Below are 17300 nucleotides of genomic sequence, written 5' to 3'. Positions count from 1 at the left end.
GCATGCTCTCTGTTTACAGAGATTTGATGAACTCAAAATACATAATGAAACATACATTTTTGGATGTGGCATGTGTGAATTTGTTTTGCTTGATTATGCATATTTTAATGGGTTTTGTTTATCTTTTTTTTTTTTCCAGTACAAGAGGGAGAGGTGTGAAGGAAAGAGATAAAGGGATAGAGTTGTGAAAAAGAAGAGAGGGAAAGGAAGGCAGGAAGGGGGCAGTTTATGATAGACTTTGTAAGCCAAGTAGAGAGTTTTATATTTTATCCTGAGAATGATAGGGAGTTGCTCGAGTTTATTGAATAGGACAAGGTGACATGGTCAAACCTAGACTTTCGGATAATTACTTTGGAGGATAGGTAGTAGTAGAGAGAAACTTGAGGCAATTAAACCAACCAGAAGACTATTGCAGTAGGCCTGGCATGAAGTGATAAAGGCCCTGTATCAAGGTGGTTGGCAGTGTCAGAGGAGAGAAGGGAGCATTTAAAAGAAATGCTGGGAAAGGTAGAAACCCTGGGACTTAGCAGTTGATTGGATAATGAGAAGTAAGAGAGAATGAGGAGTCCATAATGATACCTAAGTTGTGAGCCTGGGAAACTGGAAGGATGGTGAATATAGTCATAGGAAATACGGCATTATTTTATATAATTGCACATGTATAAGCTCTATCTGATTGTTTACCGCCTCAGGAAGGGGGTAGGGGAGGGAAGGAAGGAGGGATAAAATTTGGAATGCAAAACTTTAAATAAAAATGTTTATTTAAAATAGTAATAGGGAAGTTAAGAGGAGGAGAAGGTTTGTGGGGAAATATAAAAAGTTGAATTTTGGATATTTAATGTAAAATGTCAACTGGCCATCCAATTCAAAATGTCCAGTAGTTAGTTGGAAATGTAAAACTGGAGGTCAGCAGAATGGTTAGGACTGACTATTTCAAGAGCCCCTTCCTCTCCCCTGCTTCATCTCACATCACTCAGATGCATTCTGCCACCATCTCCCCCTTCACCCATCTTGCAAGAAGTAGCCCTATTCCTCATCAAGGCTACCTGCACAAATGATCCTCTTCTATCCTGCCTCCAAAAGATTTCCCCCTGTCATCCCTACTCTCCCTTATCTTCTATTTTTCCCTTTCTTCTGACTCCTTCCTACAAATATGTCCACTTCTCCCTCATTCTCAAAAACCCCTCACTTGATCCTTCTGTCCCTACTAACAATTGTCCTGCATCTCTTCTGCTCTTTGTGGCCAAACTCCTTGAGATGGTCATCTACAATAGATGCCTCCATTGCCTCTCCTCTTGCCCTCTGCTCACCTCTCTACAGCCCAACTTCTGACAGCATCCTTCCTATTTTTCCAAAGTTACCGGTGATTTCCTGATTGTCAAACCCAGTGACCTTTTCTCAGTCCTCACTCTTCTTGACCCCTCTTCAGCCTTTGACACTGTTGATCACTTTCTTTTTCTCAATACTTTCTTCTTTCTAGGTTTCTGGGACACTGCCCTCTCTTGGTTTGCCTCCTCTCAGTCTTCTTTGCTGGATCCTTATCCAGGACATACCCACTAACCATGAGTGTTCCACAAGGCTCTTTCCCAGACTCTCTTTTCTTCTCCCTCTACTCTATTTCACTTGATGATGATCTCATCAGCTCCCATGGATTTAATTATCATCTCTATGCTAATGATTTTACCTATTCAGCCCAAGACTCTCAGCCGACCTTTAGTTTGATTATCTCCAACTGCTTTTCAGACATCTCAAACTGGTTGTCTAGGAGACATCTTAAACTCAGCCTGCCCCAAACTAAACTAATTATCTTCCCTTCTAAAGGCTATTACGCCCTTCCAAACTTACCTATTACTGCCAAGGGCACCATTGTCCTCCCAGTCCCCCAGGCGTGCAATATTGGTGTCATCCATGATTCCTCACAATATCCCTCTATCCCTATTCAATCTATTGCCAAGGAAGGCCTGTTGATTTCACCATAGCAGCATCTCTCAAGTATATCCCTTTCTCTCTGATACTGCCACACCCTGGTATAGTTAGTCCCTTGTCACCTCATGCCTGATCTATTGCAAAAGCCTGATGTTGGATCTGCCTGCCATAAGCCTCTCCCTATTCCAGTCTATCCTTCGTTTAGTGCCCAAAGTGATTTTCCTAAAATGCAAGGTCCGACCACGTCACCCCCATACCCAGTAAACGCTTGTGGCTGTCTCACTTCTAGGCCCTCTCACATTCAAAGCCTTTTATGACCTGACCCCTCTCCCCACTATTCCAGTTTTCTATCTTAAACCTCCCTAAAAGGGCTTTCTCAAGGAGTTTATCCATGAAAGGAAGGAGAGATAAAGAGTCATAGCCAGCAGAAATGGACATATGAAGTGAGAGGGTTTTGAGGCTAGAGGAGACACAGGCCTGTTTGTGGGCAGTTAGGGAAGCAGCCAGTAGACAGAAAGAGAGACTGAAGATTGGTGAGAAAGTACAGATAGATGGGGCAACCTACTGGAGTGAATGGGATGAAATGAGATCACTTGTACATATAGGTGAGTTTGCCTTGGTCTGTCCCTTCATGTGAGATGAAGGGATGAAGAAGGAGATGGTAGCACAAGGCGTCTGACTGGTGTGAGATGAAGAAGGAAGAAGAGAGAGCTCTTGGAAAATGGCCTCAATTTTTTTCAGTGAAACATGAGGCAAGATTTTCAACTGAGAGGGGTGAGGGAGGGGGGCATCATGGGAAGTTTGAGGAGAGATGAAAAGTTTTAGAAAAGTCACAGTGGTGAGTGAAATAATGAGTAAATTTAGGGAAATATAAGAGGATGACTTTGCTGCATTGAGGGGCCAATTGAAACTGTGTAACAATCCTGTAATGTACTCAGTCACCATGGGGCAGCTAGGTGGAACAGTGGATAGAGTGTCCTGCCTGGAGTCAGGAAGACTCATCTTTCTGAGTTCACATCTGTCCTCAGACACTTACTAGTTGTGTAACCCTGGACAAGTCACATAACACTGTTTGCTTCAGTTTCCTTACCCTTTCTTTTTTCTTTCCTTTTTTTTTTTTGGTGGGGCAATGGGGGTTAAGTGACTTGCCCAGGGTCACACAGCTAGTAAGTGTCAAGTGTCTAAGGCCAGATTTGAACTCAGGTACTCCTGAATCCAGGGCAATGCTTTAATCCACTGCGCCACCTAGCTGCCCCCTTCCTTACCCTTTCTTAATAAGCTGGAGAAAATAGCAAACCACTCCAGTATGTTTGTCAAGAACACCCCAAATGGGGTCGTGAAAAGTCAGAAATGACTGAAAAAACAACTGAAAACTAACTCTCAGTCAGCATGGTTTCATGATTTTCTCAAGCTTCATTCCACAGCATGTGAGTAGTAGTAAAGACAACAGAGGGTAGGAGTGATTCAGGGCTGAGAACTGACTGTCAAGATTGGTGCTATGATCAGGGGCAAGGGACTCTAGAGAAGGTGATAGTGTAGAGTTGAACTGGTTCACCAGTGAGTCAAGATGGCAAAAGGAAGAGAGCATAGCCAGTACAAAGGTGATACCTTGGGAAAGAATTGAAAGGTGGGGGTAGGGGGGCACTAGAGTGGTAAAGATAAAGGTAAAGAACAGGGGCAGGGTTGCAAGGCAGAGGAAAAGGTGAAATGGCATCAGATAAAGGAGTCCTGGAGCTTAGGAACATGGAAATAGAACATGTGTAGGTGATGTTAGGATTCAGGTTTTGACCATTTCCTTGTATGGCTGAGGGTGGAGGAGGTCATGGGAAAATGAATGATTTGGGAAACTCGGAATTTAGGGAGTATGAGGAAGAATATTATGTATGTTGAATTCCCCTAGTGTGAGAACATGAGATAGGGAAGAAAGACTGTAAGCTAGACACTGAAAGGAGGTGAGGTTACTGAATAAGGGAAGAACAGGGGAAGCATGGGAGTATTCTGACTTTCCCACTATAACCAATGAGTCAGTGGTTATAAGTAAAAGTACAACCAGAAAAAACTGTTGTCAGGAGGGAACTAAGAAGTTTAAAGAAGAAAACCATGTCTATTACATATGGAGCAGGCATTGCATAGAACATAGTGGAAGGGGTGGCTACCTCTGGAGTGGGATGTTGGTGGGGTGGGATTGAGGAGGATCAGAATAGAGCAAAAGGGGAGTAGAGAAGAGGATTTAAATACTGACCAGGGTCTAGAATCAATGGGATGGAGATTGTATGATGTTAATAATTGAGGAATGAATTTACATAAGCTATTAAAATCTCCAAGAGACCAAGCAGCCAGTATAACGTGAGACAGACCAGTAGTGGAAATTGAATAATGATTCATTAAGCTTAGGGTTCTCTGTGGCCTGTTAGCTCTTTGCTATTAAGCCATGCCTCTTCCACCTGTCCAATTGATTTGGGGGAGGGGGGTGGCAATGAGAGTTAAGTGACTTGCCCAGGATCACACAGCTAGTAAGTGTCAAGTGTCTGAGGCCAGATTTGAACTTAGGTCCTCCTGAATCCAGGGCTGGTGCTTTATCCACTGTGCCACCTAGCTGCCCCTGTCCAACTGATTTTTTTTTTTTTTTTGCGGGGCAATGGGGGTTAAGTGACTTGCCCAGGGTCACACAGCTAGTAAGTGTCAAGTGTCTGAGGCCGGATTTGAACCCGGGTACTCCTGAATCCAAGGCCAGTGCTTTATCCACTGCACCACCTAGCTGCCCCCCAACTGATTTTTTAAAATAATCTAAATAGAGGATTGCACATTTTCTCTCCCTTAATTTTTATTCATTCATTCAGTTGTTCGTTCATTCATTCATTCATTTGGGTTTGTTTGTTTGCTTACTTGCTTATTTATTGATTGATTAATTTATTTAGAGTTTTGAGTTCCAAATTCTATCCTTCTCTCATTCTCTCCCTTCCTACCCTCCCCCCTCCCTGAGGTGGTAATCAATCAGATATAGGTTATACATATGCAATTATGTAAAACATTACCATATTAGGCATTTTATATAAAATGACTCAAGTTAAAAAAAAAAAAGAAAGCGCAAAATAGCATGCTTCAGTCTGCGTTCAACCAATATCAGTTCTTTCTCTGGGGGTGGATAGTATGCTTCATCATTAGTCCTTTGGGATTGTCTTGGATCATTGTATTACTGAGAGTAGAAAAGTCATTCATTCACAATTGCTCATAGAACAATAATGGTATCACTGTGTACAATGTTCTCCTGGTTCTGCTCACTTCACTATACATCAGTTCATATGAGTCTTTCCAGGTTTTTCTGAAATCATCCTGCTTGTCATTTCTTAAAGCACAATGATATTCCACTACAATAATATACAACAGCTTATTTAGTCATTCCCCAATTGATGGACATTCCTTTGATTTCCAATTCTTAGCCACCACAAAAAGTTGCCATAAATATTTTTGTACAATTTTTTTCCTTTTCTCTTTTTCACAGTTACTATTGTTAACTGTTTCTCTCCATCCTGTTCCCTTCCCCATGATATTTATTCTATTATCCATCTTCTTTTACCCTATCCCTCCTCAAAAGGGATTTGCTTCTGACTGCCCCCTCCCCCAATCTGCCCTCCCTTCTTTTGCCCCGCCCTCCTTAACCCCTTCCCCTCCTACTTTCCTGCAGGGTTGGATAGATTACTCCACCCAATTGAGTGTGTATGTTATTCCCTCCTTGAGCCAACTCTGATGAGATTAAGGTCTTTGAGTCTGTTCTGATGAGTGTAAGGTTCATTCACTGCCCTGCTCTTCCCCCATCTCTCCTCCTACTCCATTAGCCCTTTCCAATGTCTTTCATGTGGGATTTCACCCCATTCTACCTCTCCCATTCCCCCTCCCCCAGTGCAATCCTCACCTCTCAATTTTACCCTAAAGATATTATCATGGGGCAGCTAGGTGACACAGTGGACAAAGCACCCACCCTGGATCCAGGGGGACCCAAGCCCAAATCCATCCCCAGTCACAATACACAAACCCACTGCTCGACCTTGGGCATGTCACCCAACTCCAACCACTCCACAAAAAAATGATAAACAAAAAAATAAATGCTTTATAGATAACATCCCTTTATAATCAATTCCAACCTGTGCCCTCTGTCTAAATTTATTTGTGTCATCTGCCCTAATACTGAGAAATTTCTTGTGAGTTAGATATATCATCTTCCCATGTAGGAATGTAAGCAGTTTAACCTTTTAACGTCCCTCTTAATTTCTTTTTCCTGTTACCTTTTTATGTTTCTCTAGGGTCTTGTATTTGAAAGTCAAATTTTCTATTCAATTCAGGTCCTTTCATAACAAATAACTGAAAGTCCTCTTTTTTATTGAAGTCCCTTTTTCCCCCTGAAAGATTATACTAAGTTTTGCTGGATAGGTGATTTTTGGTTGTAATCCCAATTCCTTTGCCCTCTGTAATATAATATTCCATCCCCTCTGATCCTTTAATGTAGAAAGTGCTAGATCTTGTGCTATCCTGACTGTGGCTCCACAGTACTTGAATTTTTTTTTTTTCTGGCTGCTTACAATATTTTCTCCTTGACCTGAGAGCTCTGGAATTTGGCTATAATATTCCTGGGAGTTTTCAGTTTGGGAACTCTTTCAGGAGGTAATCAGTGAATTCTTTCATTTTCTATTTTACCTTCTGCTTCTAGAACATCAGAGCAATTTTTCCTGACAGTTTTCTGGAAGATGCTGTCTAAGGTCTTTCCTTGATCATGGTTTTCAGGTAGTCCAATAATTTTCAGATTATCTCTCCTGGATCTATTTTCCAGGTCTGCTGTTTTTTCAAGGAGATATTTCACATTGCCCTCTATTTTTGTGTTCATTTGGATTTGCTTTATTGTGTCTTGATTTCTCATAAAGTCATTTGCTTCTGTTTGCTCAATCCAAATTTTTAAGCAATGATTTTCTTCAGAGAGCTTTTGTACTTCCTTTTCCATTTGTCCAATTTGGCTTTTCAAGCTGTTGACTTTTTTTTCATGACCCTCCTTCATCACTCTTTCCATTTTTTCCTCTATCTCTCTTACTTTTCCCTCTACCTCTCTTACTTTATCTTCAAAGTCCTTTTTGAGCACTTCTATGGCCTGAAACCAATTCATATTTTTCTTGGAAGCTTTGGATATAGGAGCCCTGATGTTTCTATCCTCTTCTGAGGGTGCCCCTCGATCTTACTTGTCACTAAAGAAACTTTATGGTTGGCATCTTTCTCTGTCTGCTTATCTTCCCCATCTTTTACCTGACTGTTAACTTCTTCTTAAAGTGGGGCGCTGCTTCCAGGATGGACTGTCCCAAGCTTCAGGAGGTCCCAGGTGGTACGATTTAAGGAGGAGCAGGTTCTTCACTTGCCTGGCTTGTTCTCTGATCCGTAGATAACCCCAGACCAACTTTCTAATTAACTAGGCAGCAAAACTTTGTGTGCTGTAGTTGTTAGCTCTGAAGAGCTTACACTCCTCCCCCACCTGGGACACCGCTACTCAAGCTTACTTCCTGGTTCCCAACAGGGATAAAACACCCAAATACTGCCTCAGTACCAGCAGAGACCCCTGAAGTCACCCCCTGGCCAACTGCTCAGCCCTCTCACCAGACTGTGAGCTGATTCAGAGGCTCCAGGGGGTCTCTTTTCTCTGGCAAGGCCTGCCTGGAAATGGATCTGTTTCAGTGTGACCTCAGGGTTGGGATCCACTCCCACCCTGGCACAGCAGCCCCCTCCTGCCAACCTTCTAGGTCATCTTAGGCTGGAAAATTATCTCAACCTATTCTTTTGTGGGTTCTGCCACTGCAGGAATTGGCCTATGGCATTAGTTGGAGGTTTTTTCAAGTGATCGTGTTGTGAATTCTGAGAGCTTACTGCCTTTCCTCCCTCCCTTAATTTTTATATTGTTAGAATCTAACTCATTTCAGCCCTTTTGAGGCTATAAGTGGTCATTCCTTGCCTTTTTAACTTTGACTAAAAGAAAAAAGAACATTCCACTGTTATTGCTGTTTTATAAAGTAATCATTTAAAAAAGAGAATAACCTTTACTAAGCAAGATTCCCATCTACAAAATTTTTTTGTTGTTTGGTTGTTTCAAGTTGTCTACAACTCTTCATGAGCCCATTTGGGTTTTGTTTTAATTTTCATTTTTGGCAAAGACACTGGAGTGGTTTGTCATTGCCTTTTCCAGCTCATTTTGAAGATGAGGAACTGAGGCAAACAGGGTTAAGTAACTTGCCCAGGGTCACACAGCTAGTAAATGTTTGAGGCCAGATTTGAACTCAGGAAGATGAGTCTTCCTGATTCTAGGTCTGGCACTATCCACTGTGCCACCAAGCTGCCCCCTCTATAAAATACCTGACCAATTTCTCATCCAATCTTTGCTCAAAATCTGGTCTATTGATAGGTAACCCCAAATCTCCCAAGTTAGCCCATTCTGTTCTATAACTGGACAACTACAGTGGTATGAGACTTTCTTCTATCTGCCTACATTAATGATTGCCATCTCACACAATATTTATACTGTGTATAAGTTAGGAGAGGCATGATTGGACAACAATGCCACACAAATAGAGTTCTGGGTGTGTCACTAATTTAAGAAGAATATTGATAAGGAAGAGAATATCTACAGGTGAGTAAACACAATGGTGAAAGACTTGAGATCTTGCCATAGGAAGATCAATTGAATGAACAATTAAATGGTTAACCTAGAAAAGTGAATCCTTTATAAGGGCATCATGATGGCTCTCTTCAGATGTGTGAAGGGATGCCATGTGGAAGAGGCATTAAACTTGATTTTCTTGGCCCCAGAGTGTAGAGCTAGGACCAGGTGGAAGTTACAGAAGGGCAGGTTTAGACTTACAATAGTAAGGAAAAGATAAACTTTCCTAAATAATTGGAGTTATATCAAAATAGAATGGACTGACTTTCATTCTACCAAAACCCTCCAATCTCTTGCGATGGAACTATTGTCCATGTATGCCATAACATGCAAAAGTTGAGTTTTTTTAACCTGTTTTATTAGAGCGCATAAATGTTGTTCATCTTCTATTTGAGAAAAGCAATGTAACTTCTGGTCAAGTTTTCTGTGTTGCCCTAGGATCATTATTTTATCTTTTTCATTACTTGTCTATGAACATTTGAAATTATAGGTTGTACTGAATTTTTGAAAGTCACAAGAATACAATAGTAGTGACTTCCAAAAATTCAGTAAAACCTATAGTTTCAAATATGAGAGGAGAGGGCAATTTTTTACTTCCTCCTTTCATTTTTGTTTAAGTCTCTTTTGATTAGATTTACAAGACTTTAGGGAAATAAAATTTTATCTGCCTTGTTAGGAACACTCATTTTAAGCAGTATTGTTATAGGGGTTTTTTTGTGGGGTTTTTTTCTATCGTCAGGGCATTGGGATTTTGGTGAACTCAATGTGTTTTTTGTTTTTTCTCTTCACACTGTTTGGATTGCCTTTAATTTTTTAATGTAATAGAATGGGTTCATATGCCATACTGATACAAATCTTAATAAATAACAATTCTTTATTTCCATTTTTTTAGGCACAAATAAGTAATAACAGATCACATGCTAAACGAACCAGCAGATACTATTCAGCTGACAAAAATGTCACCTGTAGAAATTGTGAAAAACGTGGTCATTTGTCAAAAAACTGCCCTGTTCCACAGGTAGGTAAAATACCTAATACTTCTTTCTAGGATGTTATAATCAGAGAAATTTAGAGCTCCTCTAGTCTTGCGAATTATTATAAGAATCTCTTGTACAATATCCCTGATAGACTATAGGCCAATATCTTCTGGAATTCCTATAGTGACAGGAAACTATTTTAAAAAGTTTATTCCAGTGTGATCAACTCTGATTTTGGGGGGTTTTTTTCTGTTTAAATTTTTTTTTATAATGAGCTGAAATCTGCATTCTTTCTTTTTTTTTTTTTTTAGTGAGGCAATTGGGGTTAAGTGACTTGCCCAGGGTCACACAGCTAGTAAGTGTTAAGTGTCTGAGGCCGGATTTGAACTCAGGTACTCCTGAATCCAAGGCCAGTGCTCTATCCACTGCGCCACCTAGCTGCCCCCTGAAATCTGCATTCTTGAAATTTTCAATAAATGATTCAAGTTCTGTCCCTAAATATTAAAAAGTTGAGTTAGAAAGAGTATTCACCTAGTCCTGGAGCTTTGAACTTGGTTTTAAAAATATTTTTATTGTTTTTAAATATAATTGGTATCCTTAATCCTATGTATTTTATTTTATGCACATAAAAATATTATTTTAAGAAGGGGCCTAGAGGTCTCGCTAGAGTCTGTGAAACAAAAAAAGATTAACAACCCCTGCATAAAAATCTTTCAAATATTATTAAAATGCCTATCATGTCTCCCTTTCTTTAGGCTAAATAGCCATAGTTATTGTGGTGATGGTGTTTTAAAATAAGCATTTATATAGCACCTACTATGTGCCAAGCACTGTGCTAAGCACTTTCCAATTATTATCTCATTTGATCCTCACAATAATACTGGGACATAGGTGCTGTTGTTATCCCCATTTTACAGTTGAATTAACTCAGGCAGAAAGAGGTTAAGGGATTTGTCTGGGGTCACACAGCTGCTAAATGTCAGTGGCTAGATCGAAACTCAAGTCTTCTTGTCTGCTGGCCCAGAACGTTCTCCACTGCACTACCTCGCTTCCCCACTTCTTTCACTTAGTATGGTTTTCAGACCATTCACCATCCTAGTCACTTTTCTGTAGATGATATAGCCTGTTAATTTCCCTGCAAGCTTTGTCTGACCACCTCCACCACAAACTCTGAATTAATGTTAATATTATGATTCAGTCAGTGTAGCTAAACACTCCTTCAGCTTTTTTTAGTAGTATCTAACATGACTCTTGTCAAACATCTTTCAAAGTTTTGACTTTAAAATATGCTAAAATAAAAAAAGAATTTAATTAATATCACATTAGAAAACAGCATTTATGGCCTGTTTTCTACACTTGTTAGTTGCCTGACCTTGGACAAAGCAGTAACTGCAGTGAACCAATTTTCTACATTTGTAATATGGAAGTGACTGTATTTATGATGCTTACTGCTTTGGGGGTGATTAAAGGATCAAGTGGGCTAATGCAAGAGAAAGTATTTTAAAAACACAAAGCTTCCAGAAATTTGAGCTCTTCTTTATCTATGCATCCAAAAACTAGGTTATAATAAGTGACTAAATCAAGTCACAGAAGGGCAAATTTAAAAATGTATAGTTATATTTATGCATATGAGGGCGGCATATGATTATACAAAATGGAAAGAAAGAGTGATTTATTGGGAAATGATTGAGATTTCAAAATATATTGATTAAAAACTGTTTTAGAAAGAACAAAACTCAAACTGACAAATGGCTAACATGAAAAAAATATCACATTAAAAGAATTTTGCTTGAGAAGTAAAAAAAAAATAGTATTCTATTTTATAAAAGTGCTCTTGAGAAATCTTATATCCTAAAACAATTACACGTATAAATTAATTTGGAACACTATGTTAGACTGTAGTCAAATTCATTTTGAAAAATTTCTCAACCTAATCCTCATGTCTCATAGTTTACCATTGCAAGATTCTTTCCCATAAATCTTTGGATAGTTAACACATTTATTATGATATTTTTTGTTCAGTTCTACTCTGATTTCCCCCACCTCCTGTTTTTTGTATGTAAAGGGTTAAGATTTTTCATATATTTTCTTCTCTTCAGAAAATACGTGCTTGTTGCCTGTGTGCTGAGAGAGGACATCTACAGTACGATTGCCCTGCTCGGTTTTGTTTAGATTGTTCTTTGCCTGCGTGTTACTCCCACAAATGCTTTGAAAGACCTTCATGGAAAAAACATTGTGAACGGTGCGATATGAAAGGTCACTATGCTGATGTGAGTATCCCATTTTATATATCTATTTATTGGTCTTTTCAGAGAGATTGAGAAAATACTTGTGTCTATTTCCAATATACATCTATTTTCATTTATAGCTTTCTTACTTCATTTTTATGATATGTGGAGGAATTTATCCCATGTACTAGATCAAGTGAAGCTGAGGACTGACTTTGTGAGTTGGTGTTGCATAATGGATAGAGTACTGGACTTGGAGTCAAATAAGATATAGGTTCAAATCCTCTCTCAGACACTCAGTTTGATGTGAGCAAGTCACTTAACCTCTCATCCTTAGTTTCTGCATCTATAAAATGGGGGTAGTAATAACAGGGGTTGTTGTAAGGATAAAATGGAGCTTTTATATGGAAAGCACTATATATAAATGTAAGCTGTTACTATTTTTTCAGGACCATGGCTTTGAAGAGTATTCTACTCACCTTTTCTTTGTAAGGGTAGGAATAGGACCATGGCATGTCAGATGTTGGGAGCCTGAAAAATGGGTTGTTAAAGGGCACCCTGAGTTTTGGTGGGATTATCCTCCAGTTTTCACCACTAAATATTCATTGAGCATCCATGTATCAGTTTTTCTCCTAAGTGGTTTATAGTGCACAAAGTAAAAACAAATAAATATGGAATAAATGGCATAAATACAAATATGAATATGCATTGGGTTGGTAGGTGTATATAATTACCTTCTGTGGGAAGGCACCTGTGCAAGGTACTAAAGAAGATAGAAAGTTTAGATAAGAAACCATTTTTGCCCTAGTAGAGTGTAATAGATAAATAAATGTGCAAGCCTACATTTCTAGTGCTTTTTGGTATTATAGTGGTTTGGTGCAACAGCAAACAAATGTGTTAGTGACATTACTTTCAAGCTGCCATGTTGTAGAACTTGCTCTCAACCACTTTTTTTTTTTTTTTTTGGCAAGGCAATAAGGGTTAAGTGACTTGCCCAGGGTCACACAGCTAGTAAAGTATCAAGTGTCTGAGACTGGATTTGAACTCAGTTCCTCCTGAATCCAAGGCTAGTGCTTTATCCACTGTGCCACCTAGGTCATGTGCTTATGTCTTATACTGTTTCCATGCTTAAGTTCTTTGGTTTATGCCATTTAATGTTCCCTTAGGGAGCTTTTCTCTCATTCATTTTGGAAATCCAGTAGTGTATTTTGAACCTGAGAGTTTGTTTTTTGGTATGTCATTGAAGTTGGCTCGTTTTTTCATTTGATGAGCATTTGAGGGCTTCCTCTATTTGCAGCACTTCACTTGGAACTCTGAGAAATAGAAGATACAGCAACTCTGCTTTGGGATCCTAATGAGGGATCATAGGAAAGGAATTTTTTAAAAAGGTACAAAGATGATCTAATTTTGTATTGTATTCTCTTAAATATAATAAATAAGGATAAGAGAAAGAAACAACATGACAGCACACAGGAAAAAGCACTGAATCTGGAGTCATGGTGCTTCCTCTCTCAGCTTTGCTGCTTGTTACTCATGTAAGCTTATGCAAGTCATTTAACCTCTCTGGGCCTTAGTTTTCTTACATGTAAACTCAGGAGGTTGGATGAGGTAAATTCTAATAGTCATTCTAGTTCTGAGTCTTTGATCCTTATGATCATTAGGATGAGGTTTCTTCAGTTCAGTTGTTAGAAGTGAGTCTTAAAATGAATCTTGAAGGGTCATAAGATGATGGATTGAGAGCCAGAAGGGACCCAACAATACATCTAGATAAGGAGTTTTTTAATCTTTTTATGTCATGGACACCTTTGGCAGTCTAAGGACATCTATGGACCTCTTCTTAAAATAATATTTTTAGGATTACAAAGAAAACCAATTATTGAAATATGGTTATAAAAAAACTTTGGGGGTTCTCAGACCCCAGGTTAAGAAGCTCTGATCTTAACCTGACTTGCCACTCCAAAACCAGTGATTTTAACCCTGCATCAAGATAAAACTATGGTTGGTCAATTAGGACTCTTCCCCTAGGAATGGAATGGTCAGGTTGATGTTCTTTACCTTTGCATTAATTACTAGCTCATCAGGTTATAGTATAAAGCCACACAATTCAGTAACATTTCTATTTGTAATAATAATAAAACTCAGAAAGGAATCATAATAAAGGAAGTCCCATTCATAATAATTAAAATTAAGGAAATATTTGGCAGTCAGTTTTCTAAAGCACCATCAATACCTGAAATAAAATGTTCTTTTTAATAAATAAAGAACAACTCAAGTTCTTGAAGAAATAATCAATACTCATGGCTGAGCTACTATAATAAAAATAGCAATTCTATGGGAACTAATCTACGGATATAGTGCTTTGCCACTTAAACTACCAAGGGAATATTATAAAGAACTAGACAAAATGATAGCACAATTTATTTGAAAGAACAAAAAGATCTAACATATCTAGAGAAATTTGGTTACTGTTTAAAAAATGGAAAAGTAGATCAATGGAATAGAGAGGACAGAGGAATCAGAAATAATTGAACCCAATAATTCAGGTTTTGATAAACCTGAAAATATAAATTATCTAGGGAAGAATAAATAGCACTTCCCAGAGCTTATGCTTCATTGGCACCTTTGACAACCAAGGCTCACCTTCATACCATAATGAGACATTGGTATAGAACTTTTTGTCAGCCAAAAGGAGGCTCCATAGAACTAGATATAACTGTGACAATATTCATTTGGACAAAGGTTTAGAATCTAAAGAGAAACAATAAAGAGTATGAACAAAGAGAGCTTAGCATTATGTCTCAAATAATACTGTAAAGTAGTCGTCATCAAAACTACTTGTTACTGATTAAAAAAGAGATCAGTAGCACAGATTAGATAAACAGGACACAGAAACAATTATTGTGACTTAGGAGTAATGAAGAAGGAAGTAAGCAAAAAAGGAATGCAATATACACAGTGATTATAACAGTGTAAGTAGAAAGACCAATAACAACAACCCACCCCCCAATAAAATAAAACAAAACAAAACAACCCTGAATGCTGCGTAATTACAGGGACCAAGTTTGGTCTTGAAAAAGAGATACACAGATGAGAGGATGATGGGTGTGGAACATTGCAGTATTGTCAGACTTGGTTGATTTTTGTTGTTGTTGTTGTTGTTAGTTTTACTAATAGACCTTTTTTCCCCTTCACTTACTTGTTATTCCTTTGTCACTTCCTCAGCTGAGGAAGCTCTGATTTGAGACAATTTCCCAGAGTGAGTAAAATCTTTAAAATTCAGAGTAAAGTGACTCAGACTTAAAAGAGATCTTAAATATCATAACTAACTTCCTATCCTCCACTTTTTTTTTTTCCAGGGCAAGGAGGGTTAAGTGACTTGCCCAGGGTCACACAACTAGTAAGTGTCAAGTGTCTAAGGCACGATTTGAACTCAGGGCCTCCTGAATCTAGGGCCAGTACTTTATCCACTTCACCACCTAGCTGCCCCTATCCTCTACTTTTAATTGCATAATAAGTATATATGTGTGTGTGTATAATTATTATTATTCTTGGATTGTGTCCAGTTCCTTATTAGTAATCTGAATTAAGGAATGTTTCCTATATGAAGATATCTTAGTACCTACCCTCAATTTCTTTCTCAGAAGATAGTAGGAGTGGTAAAGAGTCATCATCATAGTAGGTCTCTGAAATATCAGAAGTCTTTGGAAGTATAAAACTATTCAGGTAGAAGCAACTGCAAGGGAAGGTATACTTGTTAGCCTTGCCTTCAGGGCTCTCCACAATTTGACATCAACTTATCTTTCTACTCATTTAACACAACTCCCCTGTACAGATCCTCCACTCCAATCAAATTGAACTATTTACTCCCTTTGTCCCTTTCTCCAACTTCCCAAGTACTCTCCCCCGCAATCTTTGCTCATATAGTGCCCATCTTGACTGCGCTCTGTCTGCTTATTCTAGTCCCAGCTCTCCTGAAGAAGCTATCTTTTAATGTACATGGCTCTTATCTTCACCTCACTTGTAATGTTAAAACTAGCAATTGTTTTCATAGTTAGTTGTTTCTCCTTTCTCCTTTATTGTTATTTGCCCAAAATGTCATTCAATATTTTAAATTAATTAATCAGATATCTGTCATATTTGCCCTGAGAATATTCTGACTATTGTTGGTGTCTTCACTTTAGAAGAGTTTTTTTTATCTCGCTACTGGTAGATAAGGCATTGGGCTTCCAACTTGTTTGATTATATGCCCTATCAGTAAAATAACTTCATATATTTGCTTATTTATAATTTTTTTACATGTAATGCATGTACCAATAATTATGCATATTTTAAAATTTTCCACAAAAGAAGAAATTTTGAAAGGTGAAGTGATCTTGATCCTACTGTCAATAAGGAATAACTGGAATCTATTGAAGAAGGGAATGAAAAGGTCAGACCTGTGCTTTAGGAAAGTTGCTTTATAGCTGTGTGAAGAAAGATAGTGGAATGGTTTGCCATTTCCTTCTCTAACTCATTTTACAGCTGAGGTAACTGAGGCAAACAGGGGTAAGTGACTTGCCTGGGATCACACAGTTAATAAATGTCTGAGGTCATATTTGAACACAGGAAGATGAGCCTTCCTTACTCCAGGCCCAGTGCTCTATCCACTGCACCACATACCTGCCCTAGAAGGTAGAGGATGGGATTTTCCCAATGGCACCTTTCCATTATGAAATAGTGTCTTTAGTGTTATAACTAGGAAAGGTGATATAGAATTTATGGAGGGTTATAGGTACAGTTGGATTATAACTCCCCTGAGAATTTACCTGTCTGTGGAGTAGAAAGGTCAGATGCTTGTATGGAGATGGGGGGCAGGGAAGTGAAGGAGTACTGGGGGATAATGGTAGGTGTAGTTTTTTTATTGGAGACAAACTCCACTGTTGACTATTGAGGGGAGGGTGGGATGCCACCATCTTCCCACCCTCCACTTGGTTGGTCACACATCTCTTGGAGTCACCTGAGAAAGGTCATAAGATCAGGGACTTAATTCTAGAAAACTCATTAATCAAGAGCGCTTATTACAGATGCAAAGTCAGAAAGAGCCAGCATTGAAATTTAACTTTAATAAAAAGCTTAATTAAGTTGACAGCTTTACATCTATAAGTCACTCTGGATCAGTTCATATGTCTTTCCATATGTCTCTGAAGTCTTCATATTTATAATGCTTGATAGCCCAGTAATATCCCATATTCACAATTCTTTTAGTGCCGTAATAATCCATTATATTCATGTTCCACAGTTTCTTTAGTCATTTCCCAATTATTTGATACCAAAAGTGCTATTATAAATATTTTATATACAATATCTTTCTTATTGTCTTTGACCTCCTTGGGCTATATGCCCAAGGATCTCTCGGTCAAAGAACATAGATATTTTAGTTAGCTTTATAGCATAATCCCAAATTGCTTTCTAAAATGGTTAGACCAATTCACAACTGTACCA

General features: G+C 38.5%; 1 protein-coding gene across 2 annotated transcripts in view; it reads left to right on the top strand.

Moving 5' to 3' along the window:
• Positions 1 to 17300, top strand: part of ZCCHC7 (zinc finger CCHC-type containing 7) — a 283186-nt gene that overhangs the window by 195056 nt on the left and 70830 nt on the right. For both annotated transcript variants that reach the window (XM_043978572.1, XM_043978571.1), the window contains exons 4-5: positions 9507 to 9632; positions 11691 to 11861. In XM_043978572.1, coding sequence (XP_043834507.1) covers positions 9507 to 9632; positions 11691 to 11861 — 297 coding nt within the window. The remainder of the gene's footprint in view (positions 1 to 9506; positions 9633 to 11690; positions 11862 to 17300) is intronic.

Source organism: Dromiciops gliroides, chromosome 1 (assembly GCF_019393635.1).
Source record: "Dromiciops gliroides isolate mDroGli1 chromosome 1, mDroGli1.pri, whole genome shotgun sequence".
NCBI classification, from domain to species: Eukaryota; Metazoa; Chordata; class Mammalia; order Microbiotheria; family Microbiotheriidae; genus Dromiciops; species Dromiciops gliroides.
The sequence above is the reverse complement of the archived record's forward strand: the minus strand, read 5'-3'. Positions and strand labels throughout refer to the sequence as shown.